The following is a 26,953-nucleotide window of genomic DNA, read 5'->3' on the forward strand; positions in this document are numbered from 1 at the left end:
CTACACATGAGCCTTCTTCATTCGACAGAACCCAGCAGCACAATTACACACAAGTTTATAAAAAGTAGTAATATTTGTAAACAACAAATTCATCTGATGTGGTGCTTTATGAAATTTGATATCAATTCTGCCGTATTTAATTCATTAGTAGTTAATTGCGATATGACCATATGACAGTGGTGTGTGTATTAAGCCTATGACTTCTAACACTGTATTTTTGTTCACTACAGAATATTCGATTTTCTCATGAGATTTCTGAGACGCAAATGGACAATTTCATAGACTTAAGTCAGTCCGGAAAATGGAAATCACGGGTACATTTAAGCATGCTAGGGGCATGTCATTTTAATTTAGATATAATACACGGTGGAATTATCAGGGGCTGCAGGCGCGTACCTGATCTGGAAAATCAATGAATCGACGTGGAAGAGCCCTTTAATACACATGTTAATATAATGGGAATAACACCAGAAAGAGAGGAAAGGGGCAGATTGGAGGATTCTGATTCTAACAGCGGTTGACAAAGGAAAAAGTGCGCTGCAGCGGAAGACAGTGACACGGGTGTTTGAAGGAGCCTCAGCTGGAGACAAAAGCAGTTGAGATGGGCTGGAGACCGACTGAGGGGAGGGAGGGAGGGAGGGAGGGAGGGAGGGAGGGAGGGAGGGAGGGAGGGAGGGAGGGAGTGCAGACAGCCAGGCCCCTGAAAGCCTGTTGTGGTTGGCAGGTGCTGACCTTGGTGACGATGGGTTTTTACGATAGGGCTCTAATGAAGCCTGATTGCCAGGGACTGCTGACGGGGAGTCAGGAGCGGAGGGGAGAGAAGAGGGGAGAAGGAAGAAGGAGCGAGAAAAGGATATGGAGAGAGAGGGCTCAGGTAATTGCAGCACTTGTGGGTCTCAGGCCCCGCGGCCCTGTGATGTCGGGGTCCACTGAGGAAGAGAGAGAGAGAGAAAGAGATTTTGATGGTAAATTGTGGAGAGCTGGGACAAGAGGGAGGTAGGGAGAGAGCAGGGCTCTGGGGTGTAATTACCCCAGTGAGTTTGTGGGATGGCGGGAAAGAGAAGAGTGGACAGGCCCAGTGTGGAGCTCTGACAGGGACGGAGGAGAGGAAAGCAGAGGACTGCAGGGGGGAGGCCAGACACACGGCAGGAAGCTGACGAAGGGATAGAGGATGGAGGATAGAGACAGGACATACTGTAAGCCCTGAAACCACAGAGCTAGACACCGCTAGACACTGCGCCAAGGTCAAGGGCTATTAGTGAACACACAAACACATAGTGTGTGACAGGACAGCCCAGACCAAGACAAAAGATAGTGTTAGGCTGGAAAATACAAGATACTGTACATGAGCCTCTGGAAGTTGTTGCTCAACAAGAAACAGCAGATAATGTTCAGGCAGACTGCGCATTGGAGCTAACCAACCAGACAGTTTGTGCAAAGAGATATTCTTGTTTCTATTGAAAAGCAGGAACGGGGAGGAAGGACAAATGAGAACTCAGAAAAAGAAACAAATAAAACAAGAATGGAAGAGAATGATAACATGTGGAAGAATGCATGTATGTACTTCGTGACCCTGCACATCTATGTACTGGTACCCCTTGTACATAGACAAGTTATCATTATTCAATGTGTATCTATTATTACCTTTGTTATTACGTGTTTTACTTTTCTATTATTTCTCTATTTTCTTTCTCTCTGCATTGTTGGGAAGGTCCCGTAACTAAGCATTTCACTATGAGTCCACACCTGTTGTTTACGAAGCAGGCGATGAATGAAACTCGATTTGATGAGTGTGTTTGTGTGCATGCCCGTGTACAGTATGCGCAGGTATGCGCGTGCAAACCTGTGTATGTCTGTGTGTGTGTGTGTGTGTGTGTGTGTGTGTGTACATGCAAACAACATCTGTGTGTATACATGTGTGTGTGTGTGTGCTAGCTCCAGTGGATGGCACACAGGGGTCACGAGGACCCGGGCTCAGCGAATTGAATAAGAGAGAGTTGATGGGCTGGCCTAAGCCTCCCGCTGCCGCCGGATCAGTATGTAGCAGCCTCTCTCTCCCTCTTCTGCCTCTCCCTGCCGGGGCCGATGTAACTCAGTGGACTGGCAAATTACACCAGACCTACAGCTGTAGCCCGACATTATGATTAATTTGATCAGTAATTTCTCCTGTTTTTCATTTTAATCGCTGTGACTATTCTGCTGTGGCAGGTCTTTCAGATCTAATTAAGATCAATTCCGCTGTAACAGACTTGGCGAGCGCCGCGCAACCCGTCAAATCCCTGAGCTCTGCTGGGCGTGGAGAAAACCTACGCCTCTAATCAATCAACTTCCAGCAAATTCAGCCCGGGCTGCAGCAATCAGCCTATTAACACACTTAAGCAAATTTCATAATCTCCCTCCCTGTCTATTTGTCATCACTGTGGAGGGAGGCTGAGGCCATTGCCTGTGACTTCCTGGAACTCAGCATGCTGGAGAGGGGTGGGAGAGGTAGCAGCATAGTGGAGGCTTCTGTGGTGGAGACACACTGAGGAGTGGTTAGAGTGTAACTCGCGTTAAACTGTGGAGAGTCCACCAATAACCTTAGGGCTGCTAGGCTGCTCTACTGAAACAAAAACAAGGGAGCATTGTCTCAACGCAACCGTTTTGTTTTTCTTCATCCACTGTAATGTGGATATTGGTAAGCCAGTGGATATTTGTGCTGCCCTCGCCATACAAAGGCCGTTTTCACAGTGGCGATAGCAAAGGGTTCTTTTCGAGAGGTTCTCGAGAGGTATTGATTCTCGAGAGAGTAAACTTGCGAAATTATCTGTATATATTGTATATATTTTTGTGGTGTTGTTGCCTGATTTGGATGTCATTTTGGCATTAATACGTGTCACATATCAGTTTGAAAACAATGTAAAAACGTAGTTAATAAAGCCGCATACAAACATGGGCTCTTTTTTGCTTTCTTCAGTAAGGCAGCTCCAAAATGCAGGTGTTTCAGCCTAGCTCAGTGCTTTCTCTGGTGGTGGGGCAGCCAATGGGAAAATACGGAGCATAGGGGTTGGTAATGTTCTCTGGTTGCGCCGTGATTGGCTCAGGGTTCTGTCACTTATGGGGACACCACGTCACCGCAAAATCTACAGGGAGAGCTCGAAAAATCAGGCCCCTTGGGTGCTGCCATTGATTTACGTTAGAAGTGCCCATCCAAGCAGGCTCAGGGTCATTGGTCATTACAGATAAAATGACGTCAAATCACGAAACATCTCCATTAGCTTTGATTGGACTGATCATGTCAACATTATACTTTCAAAATCTTACCCAACAAGCTAGGCAAGCAGTCATCATCATGAATCAAGTCAACAATCTACTGGCAAATCCTTTCCAATCCTTGTCATATGAAGATAAATTATAGATAAAACACATCGGTGCTCATAGGCCATTGGACATAAACATTACACAACAAGTTGGAAATCTCAAATTCAAGAATGAGTTTGGAAAGAATCAGTGGCCAACTGCAAGCGTTGCAAAGCAATCACTAGCCTGCTATTCAGTGGAGTGGGTGTGTGGTCCAAGTCAGGGTTTAAGAGTCTCTTTTCCAAGCTTAAAAGGATAAACATTCATATGCAACACCATACGCCAGAAAAGTCTGAATACATTGGCCATGTTGTCAATCCTGCATGACTTCTGCCGCGTTCAAAACAACTGGAAACTCTGAACTGGGAATTCTCAGACTTCAGTAGGTTAAAAAAAACAGGGAATTCTGAGAGAAAAAAAAACGAGCTCCGACTGGGAAAACACATTTTGAACGGTCATCCAACTGGGAATTCCAAGTCGGGATCTCTGGCCTCTTTCTAGAGCTCCGACCTGAAGATCACTGACGTCATGATTCAACCTTGTTTCTTTCCGAGTTCCCAGTTGTCATGAAAGCACCATAAATCCAGAGAATGGCAGACTTTGATGACAAAGTTAGATGACAAAATTTGCTCATAAGAAGCACCGCCTCGCCACTTTCCTGTTCAAGTGAGCACAACAAAACTCTTGTATGCTGCTGCATAAATTATGTAATATGCCAGGGAGATATGTACAGTATACTGTAGCTAAGAAAGTAATACTAAGTGTATGTTGTGTAGTAAGTTGTTAGTAGCCCATGTGCCTCACCCTAATAATTTGGTCCCTTTCCCCCTCATAATTTAGCCTACTGTTCTGACTTGGTGGTGCACATGTAGCCTGTTTTAGAGAAATGTAATCAATAATTGAGTAATGTAAGAGCTTTCATTATCTGCCCCTTTTTTTAAGGTTAGGCTTAAGTTTAGGCATTAACTCCACATTTTAAGGTTAGGCTTAAGTTTAGGCATTAACTCCACATTTTTAAGGTTAGGGTTAAGGTTAAGGTTAGGGTTAAGTTTAAGATTAGAGGTAAGTTTAAGTTTAGAGGTAAGTTTAAGGTTAGGCTTAAGTTTAAGGTTAGGGTAAGCATCTGCGTTCAGTGCCAAAGATTGCATGTTTGAATCCAGCAATAGAAAGTTGTTTTGAGACTTTTGTTTTAACCCTTACGTTAATCATTCTGAGTTAATGCCTAACCTTAACACTTCGAAGTTACTGCCTAAACTTAAGCCTAACCTTAAAAATGTGGAGTTAATGCCTAAAGTTGACATTTGAGAAACATGGATGAATGTATGCATGAAGAGTTGCTTGCTTAATGTTAGCTAGTAGCTAGCTAGCTAGTGGAATAGTTTGCAATAGTTAGCCTCCTGGCTAGTGGCTACTGTGACATTTACGGTACTTTTGAGCTGCGAAGCAAGAACGCCAAACAAACACTTTCTCGGCTTGTGACATTCCTGTTGCTAATGTGAATTGAAAAGTGTTTGTACATACACTATATATACAAAAGTATGTGGACACCCCTTCAAATTAGTGGATTCGGCTATTTCAGCCACACCCATTGCTGACAGGTGTATACAATCATGCACACAGCCATGCAATCTCCATATACAATTGGCAATAGAATATTACATTGGCAATAGAATGGCCTGTACTGAAGAGCTCAGTGACTTTCAGCGTGGCACCGTCATAAGATTCCACCTTTCCAATAAGTAAGTTCATTACATTTCCGCCCTGCTAAGCTGCCCCGGCCAACTGTATGTGCTGTTATTGTGAACATCTAGGAGCAACAATGGCTCAGCCGCGACGTGGTAGGCCACACAAGCTCACAGAACGGGACAGCGGAGTGCTAAAGCGCGTAAAAATCGTCTGTTCTCGGTTGCAACACTCACTACCGAGTTCCAAACTGCCTCTGGAAGCAACGTCAGCACAATAACTGTTCGTCTGGAGCTTCATGAAATGGGTTTCCATGGTCGAGCAGCCACACGCAATGCCAAGCGTCGGCTGGAGTGGTATAAAGCTCACCGATATTGGACTCTGGAGCACACTTCAGGGAAAGGGGGATAACTAGTCAGTTGTACAACTGAAATGTGTTTTCTGCATTTAACCCAACCAGAGAGGTGCGGGGTGCTTCCTTAATCAACATCCACATCTTCAGCACCCGGGGAACATTGGGTTAACTGACTTGCTCTGAGGCAGAACAACAGATTTTTACCTTGTCAGCTCAGGGATTTCAATCCATTAACTTTTTGTTCACTGGCCCAACTCTCTAACCACTAGGCTACCTCACCATCTGACAATCTGAGAGACGAATTTGGGTTTGGTGGATGCTAGGAGAATGTTACCTGCCTGAATGCATAGTGCCAACTGTAAAGTTTGGTGGAGGAGGAATAATGCTCTGGGGCTGTTTTTCGTGGTTGGGCTAGGCCCCTTAGCTCCAGTGAAGGGAAATCTTACAGCATACAGTTAAATTCTAGACGATTCTCTGCTTCCAACTTTGTGGGAACATTTTGAAGAAGGCCCTTTCCTGTTTCAGCATGACAATGCCCCTGTGTACAAAGCGAGATCCATACAGAAATGGTTTGTCTAGATCGGTGTGGAAGAACTTGACTGGCCTGCAAGAGCCCTGACCTCAACCCCCTCGAACATCTTTGGGATGAATTGGAACACCGACTGTGAGCCAGGCCTAATCGCCCAACATCAGTCCCCGACCTCACTAATGCTTTGTAGCTGAATGGAAGCAAGTCCCCTCAGCAATGTTCCAACATCTAGCGGGAAAGCCTCCCAGAAGAGTGGAGGCTGTTATAGCAGCGAAGGGGAGACCAACTCCATATTAATTCCCATGATTTTGGAATGAGATATTTTGGTCATGTAGTGTATTATGTCAATTGAGATTTTGGTCCTGATAACTCTATTCAGTGAGAATCAGCTCACAGACATCTAGAGCTGTTGATTCTATTCACCTCCCAGTGGTGAACAATTAGGAGAGTAATCGTCTCCTAATGAATGTTTGTCTATCTGACAAGCCCTCTGGTTATTAAAACTAATGTCTGTGGTTATTAAAACAAATGGTTGAATGGCTGAGTGGTCATGTGTGTGTGAATAATAATAAGGAGATGAAATGAGAGCTGTTATCTTTGCTAGAGTGCATCTCAAATGGCACCCTATTCCCTATATAGTGTCCTACTTTAAAACCAGAGCCTTATGAAAAAGCAGTGCAGTAAATAGGGAGCCATTTGGGATGCAGCCCTTGCACGCACGCACGCACGCACACACACACACACACACACACACACACACACACACACACACACACACACACACACACACACACACACACACACACACACACACACACACACACACACACACACACACACACACACACACACACACACACACACACACACACACACAAGATGGAGGGTGAAGATCTATCTCTATCTATCGATCTGTCTGTCTGTCTGTCTGTCTGTCTGTCTGTCTGTCTGTCTGTCTGTCTGTGTTTCTATGTTTCTATGTTTCTATCCCTGGATTAGAGTGTCTGCTAAGTGACTAAAATGTAAATGTATCTCCAGTCATCATAATCAGGATCTCAGCTTCTTAATCTAATAGTAAGGATGAGGTCTGGTGGTGAAACTAGTGGATTTCATTATAGTACAAATAGATTATGATTGCTCCTTAATTGTGCTAGTAAACAGAGGAGAATTATATTTATTGCTCTCTGTAGCTCTGCTTTCTAGACCTGAAATTATTTTCAAAAATGAAAGAATATTCAAAGAAGACATAGGGAAGCTTTGCTTGATTGTAATGCACATCAGAACACTTATGTACTCCAGAAAAGAAGGTTATTACTGCAAGGCTTTGGCCCTTATGCTGGCTGTGTCTGAGTGGACCAGTACTGTGGGTTTGTCCCAAATAGCACCCTATTGCCTATATACTTTTGACCAGAGCCCTATGGGGGGAATGGATGGAATAGGGTGCCATTTGGGATGCACAGCCGATGACTGTGCTAGACTGTGGTTATAGTATATGGTTGGTGTCTAGGTCTGGGAGGCAGGCAGAAGCTAGCCAGCTTTTGGAGGCCATTAAATGCGGGGGTCTGTTTTTCCTGCTGAGTCTCACTGGGCCGTGACAGGGCCGGAGAGGGGTGCAAGGGGGAAACAAATGGTCGTACTCATCCTGGCCATAAAGAAGGGTGCAGCGCCACAACCCAATAAAGGCCTGACGCTGATGAATGTGGCCAGGGAGAAGGAGGCGACCCTGGCCGAGCTCCACCAGAAATGAAACCACAGGGATATAAAATAGGTTATTATCGTCGCACACTGACAGCCAGACGGACAGAAGGGGGCCGAGATGGATGGACAGACAAACTGACGGAAAAAGGAGGTTGGATGAGGGAAGGGCAGCTAAGATAAAAAAAAGACTGATAAACAGTACCTAGACAAACAGGGTCTAATGAGTAGTCATCAACATTGTGTTATGTCAAGATTGGCCTTCGTCTCTCCACAATACACCCCACAACACCATATCATCACAATACCACCACTAGTAAGACTATTCGAACACACATCCACTGGCTGAAGTTTTTGCATGAGGGCGTCAAAGACGCAGCAGCAATAGGAAGTAGGCCTATGTAAACTACAACTCTTGCAACTTGGATAACACAAGTTAAAGATCCTTTTGGGATTAACACAGTGGCATACAGTAACAGGGTAGTGTGAGCTCACCTGCAGTGGCATGGGCGGTGTGACGGGCGAGGGCAGGCTTCGGGCCGGTGATTGGTTCTGCCTGAGCGGCGGAGACAGCGGGGGTTGGCCCGAGCCGGTCATGGAGGTGGTGGAGGAGGCGGAGCCAGGGGAGGGGACCGAGACGGAGGACAGCTGTAGGCTGGGCGAGGTCATGTGACCCCGCGACGACAGCTGGTTGTGGACGTGGCTGTGGGAGTGCTGATGCTGCTGATGGTGTTGCTGTTGTTGGTGATGGTGCTGTTGTTGCTGCTGGTGGTGCTGTTGTATCTGTTGAAGCTGCTGCAGGTGCTGAAGCTGGGAGTTCAGGGATGAGGTAGCTGGTGAAGGAAGAGGAGCAGAACATCAAATTGATATCATCACTACTGTATCTTAAACCATTCACTCAAAAGTGTTTGTAACACATTCATGTGTAATCATGAAAACCAGCAGTCGGGGTATCACACCTAACAATAGATAGACAATAGGTCGAGGTGTGGGGATATCAATGTAAATGGTCCAGTCTCACAACAAAGTCCAGTAACATTGTAACCTCTACCACGGAGTTCCAGAAGAACCTGACTTCAGTAGTTAGACGACAAAGCTATCCACATGAACTGATATAATTGGCGTCTCTAGAGAGGAGCGCTTCATTTTCACTCGGAGGATGTCACAATCTCGCGTTTAATTGCGGGAAAATCTCCCGAAGAAGAGTCATTCGTCTTGAACGGCACGTCTGAAGAAATCATACCGTTATCCTCGTCTCTGGATTTAAACGCTAATGAAACCGGATGCACTTCTCTCACCGTTTCAGTGACACACAGCCAGAGATGGACAGACACATTCGTGTGTACATCAACACGGACGCAGCCACGAGGTTCTTAGAATATGCCATACGTCTACGTATCCAGCTCTTCATATATAATACAGTGCGTGGTGGTGCATTTCACAAATTCTCAACCATTGACTCAGAGAATCATTGGTTCTTATTTTTTTATATATTTTTTTACAAAACCCTAAGTGACTGTATGAGTGACTGTTTTGACCTAAGGCATACAGCATTTCACCCGTATAATCACTCAGCGGGCAGTATAAAGAGAGTGACACAAAACCAAGTCATTTCTAATGGCAAACCAAATATTTGATCAAGACGTCAAATTTCCCCCTGACCTTTACCAGTTCTCTAGTAAAAAAAAGACCAGGTTCTGAGACCATTATTTGACTGTGAATCTACTTGACTTTTCTCCTTGAGAAGAGGGTACTGGCGGTGCGGTGAACGACAGGCACCATACAAAAGATCCGATAGACATTCAGAGGGCTCTTGTTACCATTGGTCTGCCCCCAGCCTAACACTTGGTGGTGTTTTTGCCAGTCCTGGGACTGCATGTGAGTGTACTACAGTATCTTGCAAAAGCACTATTACCTACTTTCGGTATGTTAAGAATGCTATTTTAAGCCGTATAACATCGATATAACCTACAGTGGCCAGGCTACCGCAACGGAGTCCTCTTTCAGCCTTTAAAACAATGAGAGGTCTCGAGAAATGGAGAGAATAACAATAGATCAATGGCAGAAAAGAGAGTGTTGGCTGGCGTTTGATAACACAGCAGAGCATTTGTGAATAGAGGGGTAGACCAGCTTGTATACATACTGAATCAATGCGCTTCAATAATTAAACCAACGGCTGTTTCATAGCGAGATGAATTAATAAAACATGAGGGCAGACATTTCTTTGATTAGTCCGGTCGCTCTGGGTTCTGGAGAGGCACATGCGAGCATTTGATCAAGACCTCCCTCTTTTCCTCGGCTCTAAGTAGCAGAAGAAGAATCCCAGTGAAGAAAGCAAGTGGCTGTGTCCCAAATGGCACCCTATTCCCTATATAGCGCACTAGTTTTGACCGGAGCCCTATCGGGCCCTGCTCAAGAGTGGTGCACTATAAAGGGAATAGTGTGTCATTTGGGATGTGGGCCAGTGTCTCTGTGCCAGTAAATAGCGGCAACACTTTTACATTTCTTCTACCTCCTGACACATTGACACCTCTCCCACACCCACCATGAATTATATATCATCTTTGGCTCGCTAAAGCCAAGAGTCCAATTCTCACTTGAAATGTTGGGGCAAGTTGTCCAGCAAGCTATGACAGGACTGGGCACCTCTCTTCCTGCTCGCAAGTGTACCGCAAGGAAATGTGGAGGGCGCCAGTTAAAAAGATGGAAAAGGGGAGGAATGAAAGACAGAAAGAAGGAAAAGGAGAGCGAGAGAGATAAAAAGAGATTTCTGTCAAAAATGTTTTATCTAAACCAGGGGAAGATCAAAGAGGAGTCAGAGAATTTCCTCCAGCGTCGACCGTGAGGCCGAGGAGGAAAGAGAGGCAAAACAAAAGAATATGAAAAAGAAAAACAAACACAGAGGGAATATGGAAGAAGCCCCATGTGGCCTTATTATAACGGCTACACCGCAGGTAACTATATTCTTTAACAGCGATGCTTTATAAATTCTGTCATCTTGTTTAGACCGTGAGGCCCACTGACCCTTCTTCCCCCTGTTGCTGGAAGAGCATTCTTCTAACAGCGGCTGTCTGATTGCTTTGGCTGACCTCATAATCTAGCATCCCTGTATCCACTAATTGTTCGTGCTACCTCCTCAAGCAGACAGTGGATGGAGGAGGAGGAGAAATGGAGGTTCGGAGAAGATGGAGACAAGGGCAAAAGGCTGCTGGGATCCTATGGAGCTCATTATGTGTTCTTCACTCCCATGGCGGCACGTTCACCAATCCTGGCACAGTGTTCAAGTGGCCCTCTCACTTACAGGCACCATGCATAGGGGTACAGGATAAAGGAGCCCAAACTAGCAAGCCTCTGATAATCATGATATTAAGAATAAGCCACAACACAGACAAAATACTGAAAAAACATGCCAGCTGAAGAAATGAAGTTAAATGTTCATTAGATGTGTATTATTGTAAGTTGTAATCTACTGTATACTGTAGCACTTTTGGACCATAAGAGGTCCCAGTAGGTGGAAGATGAAATACCTCAAACAAGATACAGTGACTCTCTCTCGATACAGTGACTCTCTCTCGACACAGAGGAGTGGGAGTCATATGACCCAGGATACTGTAGGCCAGGGGTGATACTGTGGGCCGGGAGGGGGGGGGGGGGGGGGGCGCATTTGTCCTTCAACGAGGTCCGGAGGGCCGCACTGACAATTGGTTATACTTCCTCTCCGTCCAATTAGGCTAAGCAATACTCCCTATGTAGCTTTCATTTCGGTGATTATTAGCGAGCTGTACACAGTCAAGAAACTGTATGGACCATTATTTCAAATCAAATGTATTTGTCACATTCGCCGATGACAACAGTGAAATGCATACTTACATGCCCTTAACTAACAATGCAGTTTTAAGAAAATACCCCCCAAAAAGTAAGAGATAAGAATAACAAATAATTAAAGAGCAGCAGTAAATAACAATAGCGGGGCTATATACAGTGGGTGTCGAGGTAAGAGGTAATTATGTGCATGTAGGTAGAGTTATTAAAGTGGCTATGCATAGATAATAACAGAGAGTAGCAGCAGCGTGGGGGGGGGGGGGGGGGCAATGCAAATAGTCTGGGTAGCCATTTGATTAGCTGTTCAGGAGTCTTATGGCTTGGGGGTATGCCGTTTTGATTTGGTTTCAATCAATACAAAGTATATTGAGTTCGTTTTTAGGTATTTTTTTAAAACTCAAACCACCCGTGAGCCGGATCCCATTTGTTTGACACCCCTACTGTAGGCTCTTGTCAACTTTGTTTCAGTGTGGATGGTGCCACTGTAGAAATGAACTGTCGTCTTTGACTGCTGCAGCCCTGACTCTGTGAAGTACAAAGCGAGACTGATTGTCAAAGGTCGCGAGGCTAGGTCAAAACCGGCTCGTACGTCAAACAAAATGCTATTTCTGTTTCCTGTGTCGCTCAGGAGAGGATGAGAGAGAGAAGCAGCCACTTCTCTCATTACAACAGACTGGTCCCTGCCCCATTACTGCAGTTCTCTCTCTGGGCTTGATTTGGCCTCTGTCCTTTTCTCCTCGGTGTTAACAACAGCTCACCCCTGTGTTTGTGTGTGTGTGAGTGTGTGAGCGTGTAATGTGCACTTGTCCATATCTGTCTATAGGATGCATATGTGTAGTAACTATTTTGAAAGGTCAGGATACTAAATCATTCCATACATATAAGGAACAATAAAGACAAAAAATATATAGATTTATAAAGAAATGACTTTTAAGGAGAAGCAAGTTAACTTACTTTTATAGCACTGCACACTATATATGTGTGTGTGTGTGTGTGTGTGTGTGTGTGTGTGTGTGTGTGTGTGTGTGTGTGTGTGTGTGTGTGTGTGTGTGTGTGTGTGTGTGTGTGTGTGTGTGTGTGTGTGTGTGCGTGTGTGTGTGTGTGTGTGTGGTTAGGACACATGCATACGAGGTACAATATAAAATACTGTATAGAAATAATGAAAAAGGCCAAGTATTTGTTATATACAGTATTGAAAGAAAGTCACCAATGGCAAAAGGTCATGTGATAATTGAAAGGAGAAGCATTCAATGTCTATATCCATGCTCATCACACTCAGCTCCCAGCAAAGGCCAGGTCAAAGCCCACATGAAAGAGACAGTTAAGAAATAAACGGATAAAAGGACATTGACTGGTCTGGTTTCAACCCACAACGTTTAGTCCATTGGTTAACTCTTTACTAAATCTCTTTCTTACATTGGATTGTGTGTATCGCACAGGCAGAACGGCGAGGAGTCCAGTCAATCTAATGTTGCGTAAAGAGTTAGTTCTTCAAGTACAAAAATAAGAATATTGTAGGCTAAAACATTCAATGCAAAATGGTACAATATGTGTTCAAATGTTCGGAGGCATAAAACATCAAAAGGTCAAAAACGAATCTGAAGCGACCTTCGCTCTATCTTCACCTCTCTCCTCCCAGCATCATTAGCAGACTGCAGTAAAATAGGAGCCAGTCAGGGGTCTGAAGAGGTGCCTTCACGAAGTAAATGAAAAGATGTGTTCTGACTACTTTAGGCGGTCGTCTTAACATTGCTGTGGTTCTTGAACAAGCAAAGGGAGAGGAGAGGAGGAGAGGAGATAATGAGAGGAAACAACAGACCTATTATGTCTCTGCCTCACGTCCCACTGTGGGAGGACATAAAGCACTGTCTCGAATGGTTGCTCAATGAGCCACACGGATAATTACTCCACTGGAGAGAGATGGACGAGTCGGCAAGGCACTTGGCAATTATGAACATGGATGGAAGAAGGTCATTTTTACCCCGAGGATTAAGAGGAAGCACACTCAGACTAATAAACTGGGATGAAAACATGTTATTTCTACCAGAAACGTCTTTTGCACATGCAGCTGTTTCCATGCAACGTTATCAAGGTGGTAAATTAGGAGGAGCACTGACTCCACAGTGAAATAGTCCATGTTATTGGTATTAGCAATATGGCGGCTCAATTTAGCATGCAGCATTAGATTTCAGTGACATGTTTCCCTTCGCCCTTTTTGAATAGATAGCGAACTAAAACGGAACATATTTTATTTTGTGTCGCGGAGGATTTCAAATTTCAGCACCAGACGTCGTGGTGTTGCGTCAAAGTAAACACTGAAACGACAGATAACGCTCACACATTGAACTAAAGGTCACACGACACATTTCAATGTCATAGGTTTCCCGAGACATCTGGGAACACAAATGTGTCTCTCAGTTTTATCATTCGGTAGCTGGGGTATACGAATCACGTTGAGAGCATGAAACATTGATTCCTGCTCCGTGGCCATGGTTAGAATGAACACAGGGCAAATAAAACCAGATAAAAGATCCAACTGTGTAAAAAAAAATTACCTGCAGTCACTGTAGACAATATCAATGTTTCAGTGTCGCTTCGGAGGGGTTTAGACACTACAAAAATGGAAGCAGTAGAGACTGGAGTCGAATGGGCCATGGGGTTTTACAGAGTAAAACACACCGCTTGTAGGGATCCACAGATAACACTTTCACTTTGTGATGCAAGGCAATACAAAGCTGTGTTGTGGAATTCTCACCCCAGGGGAAGGATTTGAAAGTATTGAGTATTGAGTCCTCTACATGGAGATATTAGAACACAAATAAGTCAAAAGATACAGTATAAGAGCAGACCTACTTTATCTGTGATTCACCGTAGATATTTAATTGCTATAATTGAATAGCATTTATCTGTCCATGTGAAAGGTCAAATCAAATCAAATGTTATTTGTCACGTACACATGGTTAGCAGATGTTAATGCGAGTGTAGAGAAATGCTTGTGCTTCTAGTTCCGACCATGCAGTAATAACCAACGAGTAATCTAACCTAACAATTCCACAACTACTACCTTATACACACAAGTGTAAAGGGATAAAGAATATGTACATAAAGATATATGAATGAGTGATGGTACAGAACGGCATAGGCAGGATGCAGTAGATGGTATAGAGTACAGTATATACATATGAGATGAGTAATGTAGGGTATATAAACATAAAGTGGCATAGTTTAAAGTGGCTAGTGATACATGTATTACATTAAGATGGCAATATGCAGTAGATGATATAGAGTACAGTATATACATATACATATGAGATGAGTAATGTAGGGTATGTAAACATTATATTAAGTGGCATTGTTTAAAGTGGCTAGTGATACATTTTTACATCAATTCCCATCAATTTCCATTATTAAAGTGGCTGGAGTTGAGTCAGTATGTTGGCAGCAGCCACTCAATGTTAGTGGTGGCTGTTTAGCAGTCTGATGGCCTTGAGATAGAAGCTGTTTTTCAGTCTCTCGGTCCCTGCTCTGATGCACCTGTGCTGACCTCGCCTTCTGGATGATAGTGGGATGAACAGGCAGTGGCTCGGGTGGTTGTTGTCCTTGATGATCTTTATGGCCTTCCTGTGACATCGGGCGGTGTAGGTGTCCTGGAGGGCAGGTAGTTTGCCCCCGGTGATGCGTTGTGCAGACCTCACTACCCCCTGGAGAGCCTTACGGTTGTGGGCGAAGCAGTTGCCGTACCAGGCGGTCATACAGCCCGACAGGATGCTCTCGATTGTGCATCTGTAGAAGTTTGTGAGTGCTTTTGGTGACAAGCCGAATTTCTTCAGCCTCCTGAGGTTGAAGAGGCGCTGCTGCGCCTTCTTCACAACGCTGTCTGTGTGGGTGGACCAATTCAGTCAATATCTTACATCAATACAGTAGTACAGTCAATCAAGATGGCCGAACATCCCAACTGGCTCTTTAACTACAGCTGAGGAGTGACACGGCTGATCCCAGTTGTCCTCTGAGTTGTTCTCTGTAACACCTAATCGGACATAATACTAGGCATGGCTGCTTAACCAACTCATTCCTTACAGTAGGAGAACTCCCTATGAACATAGCAGGCTTCTCTCGCTCTTCAAAAGTCTGTCCCGAAGGGAGGCTCAGACAGAGGTGGAGGTGATACAGAACGTGCCACTGAACACAACAGACGTAAATCGTCCATCTAACAGTATCTCTGCCTTTTGCCATTCTGTGGTAGATAACAGAGGAGAGTCTGGAGCCCCTGTGAAGCCTGTCGGCCCTGGCAGGCCAGGCCGGGTTATTACAGCCCGTTCACAGTCCCATCATCTGTCGTCAGACCGAGGCGGAGGACGTGAGTAAAAGCCTCATGCAAAATTTATGTTCATGCGGCTGTTTCAGTGGGTGGAAAAATCAATATTGCGGGCCCGATGCACGGAGATGACTGAGTGCTCTCTGACTGACAGTAAAAGCTGGGAGAGATTGAGGGGCAACATTTACTGCTATCCGAAATGGAGTGTAGTCGAGCTCCTCTAATAGTCTACTCAACTTAAATTAGAATTTCATTGGGGATTATTTGGATAACAGTTGTGATTGTGGGAGGTTTAAAGAAATGATGCTGTTAGAAAAGAGAGAGGAGGGAGGAAGGGAGAAATAAGAGCACACGGGTTGTTTTCAAGTCCTTCAAAAAGCATCTTTCCTTCTCAGCTTTCCGGCAGCTACATTATGGGGTTATTAAGCATTGCTTCGTTCGCCTACTCACTCCCCCTCTCCCCCACTCCCCCAGATATGAAATGATTGTAAAATAATGAAAAGACAATGTGGGGATGAGTAGGACATCATAGGCCCTTTGTTGTAAGCTGCCTCGCTTACATAAGCTTTTGAAAGTGTGCCATATTACCCACAGTGCATTTGGAGAGAGGAATGCGAGAATAGAAGGAGAGAGAGAGAGAGGAGAGAAAGAATTCAGTGGGATGAAATAACCCCAAAACAATGGGATTTGCTCTCCATTCTTCTGCCTCCATATTCTGTCTTTAATTATTCCCTTTGGTTGTCTGTGGGAGAGTGTAAGCACTTTCGCACAGCACAACATGCCCACCAGCACAACATTGTCAGCCCCAGTGATGTGGAGACTTCTGAGTGACACAGAGCCTCTTGTGATTAGTGATGCTCTTTAATACAACACAACACAGCAGCGATATGATTGGGGGAGGGGGGGTGGGGCAGATTTCAAAATGCAAAGGCAAAGATGGTGTCAGAAATATATGAGAGCTTTACGATGTAAATCACAAGCACCACTACTTGTGATACATTTCGTACCACATAAACCGAAATGAAGGCAAATACGCTGCAAAATGCAAGCATCAGAAATGTATATTTCATTACACATGCAAACAATCCAACATATTTCTTACGCAGCGTTTAACATAACCTCAGCTGTTTCCTAGAGGGATTCTTTGTGCCGGTTTAGTAGTTTCCTCCTGAATCGCATATGAGATATTTGAGGGCCCAGAACGATGTATGATGAATGAAGTAGTGCACTACTTATACGCTTATCATGCTCACTGACTAGCAACAGGTTTAGCAAAGGGCAGCAGTAGTAAATGAAATTCACCACCGGGACAATATATCATCAGAAGAAAGAAAAAAATGCATGCACCCAAAACTTACAAGCCTTTGCCAGGTGCTTGATGGGGGAAGAGGACGGGGTAGTGGAGAGGGGAAGATGGGGTTGGGGTGAGGTGCAGGCAGAAGGGGAAAGCAGAAGATTTGTTGAATCATTTCTATTTTCTTATGGGGCTGATCTGTGTCTTGTAACCATTTCACTGCAGCCGGAAAAAGGGAGCACCAGGGCTAATTTCACAGTGAGAGCTCACTGAACAAAACCCCCATTGTCGGTGGGAAAAGGTGCTAAATCTACTTTGTCACTCTGAATTACAGCCACATAATTCAGGAACCGGAGAGGAAGGGGGAGGAGAGTACAGGAGGGGTGAGCGATGTGTTTGAACAGAGACAGAAACCATCGCTTTTCTCTCTACCCTGAGATGTACTAAGTAATGCTCTCTTATGATCAGAGAGTAATGGATCTCTCTGGTCTAAACATGCCATCCTGCTCAAACACTATATAATACATCTGTGATGTATCTGTGGTTAATCCAGAGATGGGCCCCCAGGGACCCCACCACCCCCCCAGACCTCCTGGGCTTTTGAGCTCCTCTGACACTGATACAAGCTCCCCTGTCTTAGCCCTGAGACACCAAACCTATTAATTAAGGCAATTAGGCCCCGGCCAGCAATTAGTAACCACAGATAGCTTTTAGCAGCCTAGCGGACCAGCCTTCTCCCAATGGCCATGGGGTTTGTTTCAACACTATCTGCTGTCACCACAGGCTCTCTGGTTTCACAGACATGGAACTGGCGAGCCGTGGTTAATAATGACCTTAGAGTGATCTGGGCTGGACTGGATCCTTGTGACCCCCTGAGCCTTATGCTCTTTACAGAGTCGCACTTTGTTCTGCTAAGTTATTTCTATTACTTTTCAAACACGCCAGACTGTTCCCCTTTGAAATCCCTGTGTTATGCCTGTCTGGTCATTGTAGGGAATGGAAAGGATGAGTGCACAGGCTATTGATTAAAATGAGTAAATGTGGGGTGAGTGTAAGCAGTATTCATTAGTAGATAAGTCGTTTATTGATTTCCTGTTATTATTAAGTTGATGGTAGATTTGTATTGAAAAAGTGTTGGGTTGTATTGATAATCTGATATTTTTGTATTGACAAAATTATGTATTCCAATCACGCTTGAGCTGCTTGTCCATTATGAAAGAAATATCTATTACTTTTGAAAAGTGTTCAGTGCTGTAAGAAGGCAAAACTATATATTTCTGAATAAGTCTCAGGATTTCTGACAAAAAAAAAACATACTGAATGTTACCAATTTCAGTTAACTATTTGTTTTGTAGGTATCCCTAGAGGAAAATTCAGATTGAATAGCTTCTTTAAAATCCTCACTTGGTAGAAGGAAAAGAAGCCTTTCAGTACTTTTCCCTCCACATTTCTCTAACCCATGAAGATGAATTTTCAAACAACCCCGTGGTAAAATACACTACAGTCTCCCTGTAAAGCCTTTGCTTCAGTAAAGGTGTGTGTTTGTAATGACGTTTGGAGTTGAACTGCCTGATAAATAAAAAATGGGCTGAATGCATACGTTCAACAACAGAGGACAGATCATTCAATAAGTCACCTTACTGAAAAATAGGAAATAAAGGACACAGCTGTGCTACTTTACACAATTCTACATTGTAGGCAATCTGTGATAACACCATGTTCATTCCAGTTCTGTCCCATAAAATGACCATTAACATTACAAGTCATGCGGAACACAGATAAATGTAAAATGTCACCCAATTCTGCCAGGCGGGAATTTCAGTTCCACAAGATTACCATCTCTGTCTGCTCTCTACCACAGCACCTTGTGTAATATTTCATTTACAATATTTCGTAAGGTAATTTTCCTATCAGTGACCATGTAAATCACAAATCAATTTTCATTTAAAATGCTCGACTACAGATTGTTCCTGAACGCGTAGGAATCGTGCCGTGGCAATCTCTGGCAGACCTTTAATGTGTGAGGGGTGCTAATCCTCTGTTAACCTTCTGGAGGGAAAATAACCAGAGTGAGAGGTAATTCTGTATATGCTAACTACCATCTGTCCGACTGTCTAGGCTCTGAGGTAATTTGCTAGAAATATTGGAAATATGGAAATGTCAAAATGTTTGAAAAACAAAATCTTTTGATGATAATAATAATAATTGTATTACCTAAAATACAAGTTCAGTATCGAAGAAGTAAAAAACATATATATTTAACACCATCCCATTTTTCATTCCATATTTGACTGAGCATGGGGCGACAGAAGGAATCCGGCTGGTAATGTAATGTATTGTTATAGTCCAGTTGATCGAATCAGAACTGGCTAGGGTAAAATGAATGTGTTCCAACTTCGTAATTTTATTTAATACCAGTTGGAAAATCGCAAGTCATTTCAGGCCTCCCTGCACCACCTCTCTGTCAGAAAAGAGCATTTTACTCTTCCACACAAGACCTCTATTGTCAGCCAAAATAGCTAGGCGACAAACACTGTTACTATCGTGCAAAGCCTGTGTAGAAATACACATCACACCCTATACAGTACAGGTACCTCATGTGTAGTTATTGGGTCTATGGTTATGACACGATGTTAGCAGAATGTCTCCCTCAGTGCTCTCTCTGCAGCAGTAAGGGCACATGTCAGGGCTTGCTGTAGTGAAGCAGCCACAGCCATGTCTGATTAGCATTGTTATTACTACACCGACATCAAGAGTGCTCTCTCTCTTTGTCTCTCTCTCCCCCTCTCTCCCGTTCCCTCTCTCTCTCTCTCCCCCCCTCTCTCCCCTTTCTCCCTCTCTCTCGCTCACCCCTCTCTCACCCCCCCCCCCTCTCTCTCACTTTCACCCTTTTTCTCTCTCCCTCTCTCTTAGGCTCCACCATCAACTCGCTGTCCTGCAGCACAGCTGAAAACAAACAACGACATGTGGAGGAGCTGGGATTTAGCAGGTCAATGTTGTGACCAGCAAAGCTGCGAGAGTATGCCAGACAATGGCAATTTCTTAAAGACATAAGCCGTAAATAAACTGTATACAACGAGAAAGAATAAACAGCATTCCTCGTATTACTTGATCCTATGCATGATGTTGCAATACAACCGCAAATTGAGGACAAACGTTTTGAAATAATGTAACATTTGGAGGTGAAATTGAATTACACCTCTGCTTCAAAAACTAACATGTAGGTTTAAATAGTACGTCTCAAGGGATAGGTGTATGCGTGTGTGTACGAGTGTTCGCCTGCTTGAGTGAAAACAAGGGTGTTTGATTCTAACCTTTTGAACACTGCTCTGGCTCATTCTGATTGGTGAGTTATTTTCTTTCCCTGAACTGTCACACAGGCAGTCGCCCCCCACGTTTCCCAAACAATAAACTAGTGGCAGCTGATATCAATGGCAGAGATGAGAACCCAGGCGTCATATCTGCTGGGATTGCCTGGGCGAACCTGCCTCAGTCTGCTCTTCATCTTCAACAGCACCTCTCACTCTCAATTATTTGGCTGCTGTCACAACAAATCAATCAAATTATCGCTCCAGGACAGTGTATGCAGCTGCTCCTTATGGCGTCGCTAGTTGCATTACCTTTGAAATGTATGAGGTCTACATTTTATCACTGTTATTTATTTAAATGCCACTCCCTCCCCTGCGAGTCACCTTACAACCGCAGCAAAGTTGAATCATTAAAGGAACGCCGTGGAATACACACTGGTGGAGGACGCTTCCAATTAAACAGGAGACGGGCTGGGATCGTTTCTATTGTGATGAGATAGGGAGAGGGGTGTTGATCTAGGGTGCGTATGAGAGGACCTGGCGGTAATAAAGTCTTACAATTCTGTCTGATATTATAATAATCCATCTTGATCCACTATGAATTTGACAAACACTTACAAAGCTGCTATATGTAACTTTATGGGCGATCCGACCAAATCTACATTGAAATGTGGGTTATAAATCTGTCATTCTCATTGAAAGCGAGACTAAGAAGTGGTGGATCTGTTCTATGTATGCTATTTCTATGCTTCCCTTCTTAAGTTTAGTTTTTGCAAACTGTGGCAGTATTTCCTCCAAACACCGGCTTTGAGGGCATTATTACTTTTATGCAACGGTTTACCAATATATTCAAATAATGATTGATATATTTTCCTTAAAAACGTTATTTTGATTAATTTATTCATACTATTGCATCCTTCCACAAGATATAGTCCCGAAACAAATCTAGCGTTGCAAGAGATGTGACCCAGTCATTTGGTTTTTTTTGTTCTGTATCTATGGACGCGACCCAGTCATTCAGTCTTTTCTTTCTGTATCTAAGGACGCGACCCAATCGTTCGTTGGACCCCAAGTCCCATACTGGCTGGCAACGTTCTTATCTTTGCTTGCTAGCTTGCCAACTACGGCAAATTTACAGTCACATTGTCACGTTCTGACCTTAGTTCCTTTGTTTTGTCTTTGTTTTAGTATCGCCGCCCCAAGGCAGAGCTGGAGGCAGCGAAAGCCGAGAGGCGGAGTTATGAGGAGGCAGCACGGCAGCGCGGCTGGAAGCCCGAGAGGCAGCCCCAAAAATGTATTTGGGGGGAGGCACACGGGGAGTGTGGCGATGTCAGGTAGGAGACCTGCGCCAACTCCCCGTGCTTACCGTGGATTTCCACACGCTAGCTGCGGAGGGTGCCTGGAACCAGTGCTGTTCGGCATGTTCCTGCACGGATTATCGGAGGAAGTAAAGGACAAGCTTGCAGCCCAGGAACTACCGGTGGATCTCGTCTCACTCATCGCCTTAACCATCCGGATCGATGGACGGGAACGGGAACGTAGGAGGGAAAGGAGGTCTGATTGTGGTCCCAATCGCTCACTCAAGGATCCCACCTTGCATCTGATGAACTCCGGAAGTCCCCGGCGTCTACGTCCCCGAGAGGAGCCAAGCTTACCCGAGTTCCTACAAGAGCCTCCGAAGAGTGCCGATTTACCTCGGCAGAGCCAATGCAGCTCGGCAGGGCTAGGCTGTCTCCAGCCGAACGTGTATGCAGACTTAACACCCATAGTTGTCTGTATTGCGGTACTGGCAGTCATTAGGTGTCTACCTGTCCCTTAAGAGACCTAGCTCATTTGTAGGAATGAGTACTCCTATGGGTCTTAAGGATAATTTTGCATCTCCCCCTACTCGCCCCCCTCTCCATGCCACCCTGCTGTGGGGCGACCAGTCCAAGTCTCTCCAGATACTCATCGACTTGGGGTCCAATATGAGTCTTATGGATGTTACCGGGACGTCTGTTTCACCTGTCTTTGTGCTTGTCTCTTCCCCATTATCCCCTGTGTATTTATACCTGAGTTCTCTGTTTGTCTGTTGCCAGTTCATTTTGTTTCGTCAAGCCTACCAGCGTTTTCCCCCCCTCTGTTCCTGTCTCTTGTTTGTTCCCTGTTTTTCCCAGTTGTGACCTTTTCTGCCCGCCCTGAGAATGCATGCCATCCTGTAGCTTTGCCCCACTACTCTGAATTACCGACCTCTGCCTGACCTGACCCTGAGCCTGCCTGCCTTCCTGTACCTTTGGCCCACTACTCTGGATTATTGACCCCTGCCTGCTTGGACTTGTCATTTGCCTGCCCCTGTTACTGTAATAAACATTGTTACTTCGACACAGTCTGCATTTGGGTCATGCTTGAAACGTGATAGTTTCACCTTTTTCAATTGACCTTTTTTTGTATATATCCATAAAAAATGATGCCAGCTGATTAGGGATTTCGACTGGCTGAGAAGCGCTGCCTGTCTGTCTCAACCGGTTCATTACTATTGGACAACAGGAGATTCAACATTGAAACAATGTTGCAAATGTCGGAGAGATAGACAGCAACATTTATACAAATCTCCACTGATTAATAACTAAATGTTAGACCCTCGTTGTATTATGATTTTCTACATTGCTTGTTTTGTCACATAAACTGAAATTAGGTGAACTATTATAAGTTTTGCATAGCTCATCTTTACCACCATGACAGTCTGCTGTAATGTTAGTTATTCTTAGGATTCTCAACATTAACATTTTTATGTGACAGAGCTTTTTATTTGCTGCCAAGTACGCACACATGCAAATGTGCGTACGCGCACACACACACACACATTGTGTGACAGTATAGTTCAAACAAAGTGGCATGTTTGAAATGCACCAATGATGGAATGGGGTGAGGAAAAGGGTATAGACAGGCATTCACTTTAAATCGCATGGTTCCTGGGAGCTGTGGTGCTGTGGTGAGCTAATCTCCTAAAAGAGCGGTGGCGTACCCCCACCTGCATTCAGCTGAGCGGGAGAGATGGAGTCTGACATGAACTAACTAGTGCACCCCTTTGGTGTTGTAATGAGCAGAGTGATTTCCATAATTTGTGTCATGTTAACACCCACTCACAACATGAAAACGGTACCGATAGTGTTTGAGCGTTTTCATCAAACCATGGAGGAGACATGTCTTTGATTGCTACTGACACGTCTTCTCATTAGGCGGTACCGCTAGGTGAGTGGGATGCACAGCGTTTATCTACCTGGATCCCCGAGTGCCGTTTCAAGTGAGGGGAACAATACTCTCACCTCACCATTGGAACGGTGGCCTCTGATGTCATGTGCGCGGTGCCTGGTGCCTGGGCTGAGAAAAAATAAGGACGGGATACGCTTATTAATAAGAAAGGGGTCTGTTTGGTTGAATTGAGTCTTGAATTAGTGTCGAGTCAGTCATAGAGAAAAGAAGCAGGCGAATGATGTTTCATTTATTTCCCTCCATTGAGCATTACAATTCTGCTTCTTTGATACTTTACAACTTACAATACAAGGAAGGAAATCTTGCATGGCCAATTACTGTAGGCTGTACATGCAACAAAGCTGTTTTGAAAATCCAATAAAATGTTATCACACTCCTAGAAAAAAGGGTTCCAAAAGGGTTCTTCAGCTGTCCCCATATGATAACTTTTTTTGGTTCCAGGTAGAACCCGTTTTTTAGTTTCAGGTAGAACCCTTTTGGGTCCCATGTAGGACCCTCTGTGGAAAGGGTTCTATGTGGAAGCAAAAAGGGTTCAACCTCGAACCAAAAGGGTTTTACCTGGAACCAAGACTAGTTCTTCAAAGGGGTTTCCTATGGGGCGGCAGGGTAGCCTAGTGGTTAGAGCGTTGGACTAGTAACCAGAATGGTTGCAAGTTCAAACCCCCAAGCTGACAAGGTACAAATCTGTCATTCTGCCCCTGAACAGGGGGCATTGAAAATAAGAATTTGTTCTTAACTGACTTGCCTAGTAAAATAAATAAAAATATGGGGACAGCTGAAGAATCCTTTTAGGTTCTAGATAGCACTTTTTTTTCTAAGAGTGCAGGGTATTTATGTGAGTAATCTATATTTCCAAGAACGCTATATCTAGTTAGCTACTTGTTGTGCAAGTGTGTTTTGTTTCATTCACATATCTAATTATACAATATACAACAGTAATATAGTAATAATTACGTCAAATTATGTTAATTACAGTTAATCAATATGAATCATCACATAATTGGACAAACAGCATAACCCTAAACTAGTTGCAGGTACAGCAGTGTAAACTCTGTTACACAAGATACCTTTCTCCCTTGTCTAGTTTCAATGGGAATTTGTTTGTACAGAATGTTTCCTGGCATAAATCATTCTGACAAATAACAAGTTACACTGGGTGCTGCTGTGTTTACCGTGTCCGCGACAAGATGCTGCTGCTGCTCCGTTTTATTTAAGCGGCAGCTCCAACTTTACTGCACAACCTCATTACAATGACGGTTATTCATCACTCCGTCTCACAACTCTCCAGCCTGCACACTCCTCTCTTCCTCCCTATCTCCCGCTCTCTCCCGCTCTCTCTCTCTCTCTCTCTCTCTCTCTCTCTCTCTCTCTCTCTCTCTCTCTCTCTCTCTCTCTCTCTCTCTCTCTTCTCTCTCTCTCTCTCTCTCCCCTTCTCTCTCTCTCTCTCTCTCTCCCTCTCTCTCTCTCTCTTTATTCATTTTAAAGAAGGATCTTAGACGAGGCAAAATGCCAGGAGTGTTTAACGAGAGATAAGTGATCAAAGATGCTTAACGGGAATCGCTTGGCTCTCACATTTCTCTGCTTATCTCAGTTGTAAGAATGTTTAGCACCTTAAAAAAGCTGATGGGGTGAACAATACGGATTTAAAAAGCCGGTGAGCGCTGACAGAAAAGGTATACTTTTTAGCATCACATTTGGGCATTTGTTAAAGCGTGGAAAAAGTGGAATCCATCCTGGCTGTAGTAGCTACTAAACTGTGCTATGTACTGTGAAGAATCCCCCCCCCCCCCCCCAAGTCAAACAGACATATTTGCTGATCATTAGCCGGGTCATTAGATTTAAATAGAGTTAGAGATCCTCCTGCAGTCTCATTACTGTAGGCTAATAGTTGTCTGTGTCTGTTGTGACGCTAATTAACCAGCGTAGCAGCGTGTCACGGTGCGGTGTAGCAGGGCTGTAAACACACTTGCTCCCGAGGTCGTGAAATGAGCTGGCTGCTAGCTCTGGGCACTGCAGGCGACAGTAGGGAGTAGGGACACTGACAACAGTAAACGTGTGATTAATCAGGGCTGGGGGGGACTGGGGTGGGGGGGGGGGGCTGGAGAGGGCGAAGGGGCAGGCCGGGGCTGCCTGACAGAGGTGCTGTGCCAGCAGGCCTCATAGTCAGCAGGGCCCTGATGAGCTCCGACAGGGGAGAGTGGAGGGGCGCCGCGTGGCCAGAGGGCCCTGGACACAGTCAAGACATTTAGCTTCACTCCTGACTTGTGTCACTTTCTCTCCACTGAGGTCCCTTCGATGCGTCCCTCTCAGATAGGATGGCAGGGGAACGTGTGAATGCGTCTGTGCGCTTAAAAAGAAACCGCAGAGGAGGCATTTCTTTCCTTAGCTTTGCACCCAACGAACGGTGAAGTGCAGCAAGGGATTGCGGACTGAACCGTCTGTTGAAAAAGATGACTGAGAGGTGTTGGTTATGTTCTTTCAACATTATGACAATGTGTTTGTCAGTCGGTTATCACAGCCTCTGGCTTGTCCCACATACAATATGAGAAGTTGTTGAAGTGTGAGACAGACAGACCTTCTGGTCCCATTATCCTCCATTGCTCGGGGATACATTGGAGGGGCTTCACTGGCTAGATAGATGTGGGGTTTATTAAAAGCTCACCCCATAGCGATGATGCACGTTGTTATTTATGCATGTTTGTGTCCATTAGGGGCTTCTAACTTCCTTCCCATTTCCTCACTCATTCCATCTGTCCATCCATTTCCTCACATGAAGAGGAGGTGGGGGGGGGCTCCTCTCTATGCACTTTGTGCTGCACTGGCATTATTGTAATCTCCACCCAAAAACACACTGCTTTACATGCAGCCTGGCATCTTTTTACATTAGCGACTCCAGGCCCCTCTCATCCAACATTCATGACTGAAGGTTTCCCCAGCCATCCCTCAATCTAATGGTATAAAAGAGACAATGTTTTAAACATTAAAATGAAAACCATTTACAACTATGATCAAAAGAGAACACTTGGGCATTAAAGTTTAAAAGGCGAGGATAAGTACAGCCACGTGGACAGACGGATGAGGATGAAAAGAGAGTACAGTGCACTCTTACGCAGAGAAAACAGGCACAAAGTGCTTTTGCGCCGCGCGGCAAAACGCTGACCTGTAATTAATATGGCTCTTTCTCCAGGAAAGTTGAAGATGAGATGCTTTTTGGAACATACCCCTCCCCTCAAACTCTTTTTATCCCCTCTGGGATTTTTAGATTGACATTTTTTTTTACAGGTGAATCGTAACACATAACCTGTGTAGCATAAACTGTAGATACTGGTACATACAGTGTGTGAGGACTAAATGTTTTTGG

The 26,953-nt window shown here is 44.5% G+C and overlaps 1 protein-coding gene across 1 annotated transcript in view; it reads right to left on the minus strand.

Annotated features, from left to right (window-relative positions):
• LOC139366766 (POU domain, class 6, transcription factor 2-like) overlaps positions 1–26,953 on the minus strand; it is an 83,662-nt gene that overhangs the window by 33,234 nt on the left and 23,475 nt on the right. Inside the window, exon 4 of the mRNA XM_071104469.1 lies at positions 8,097–8,434. Within this exon, the coding sequence (XP_070960570.1) occupies positions 8,097–8,434 (338 nt within the window). The remainder of the gene's footprint in view (positions 1–8,096; positions 8,435–26,953) is intronic.

Source organism: Oncorhynchus clarkii, chromosome 15 (genome assembly GCF_045791955.1).
Source record: "Oncorhynchus clarkii lewisi isolate Uvic-CL-2024 chromosome 15, UVic_Ocla_1.0, whole genome shotgun sequence".
Taxonomy (NCBI): domain Eukaryota; kingdom Metazoa; phylum Chordata; class Actinopteri; order Salmoniformes; family Salmonidae; genus Oncorhynchus; species Oncorhynchus clarkii.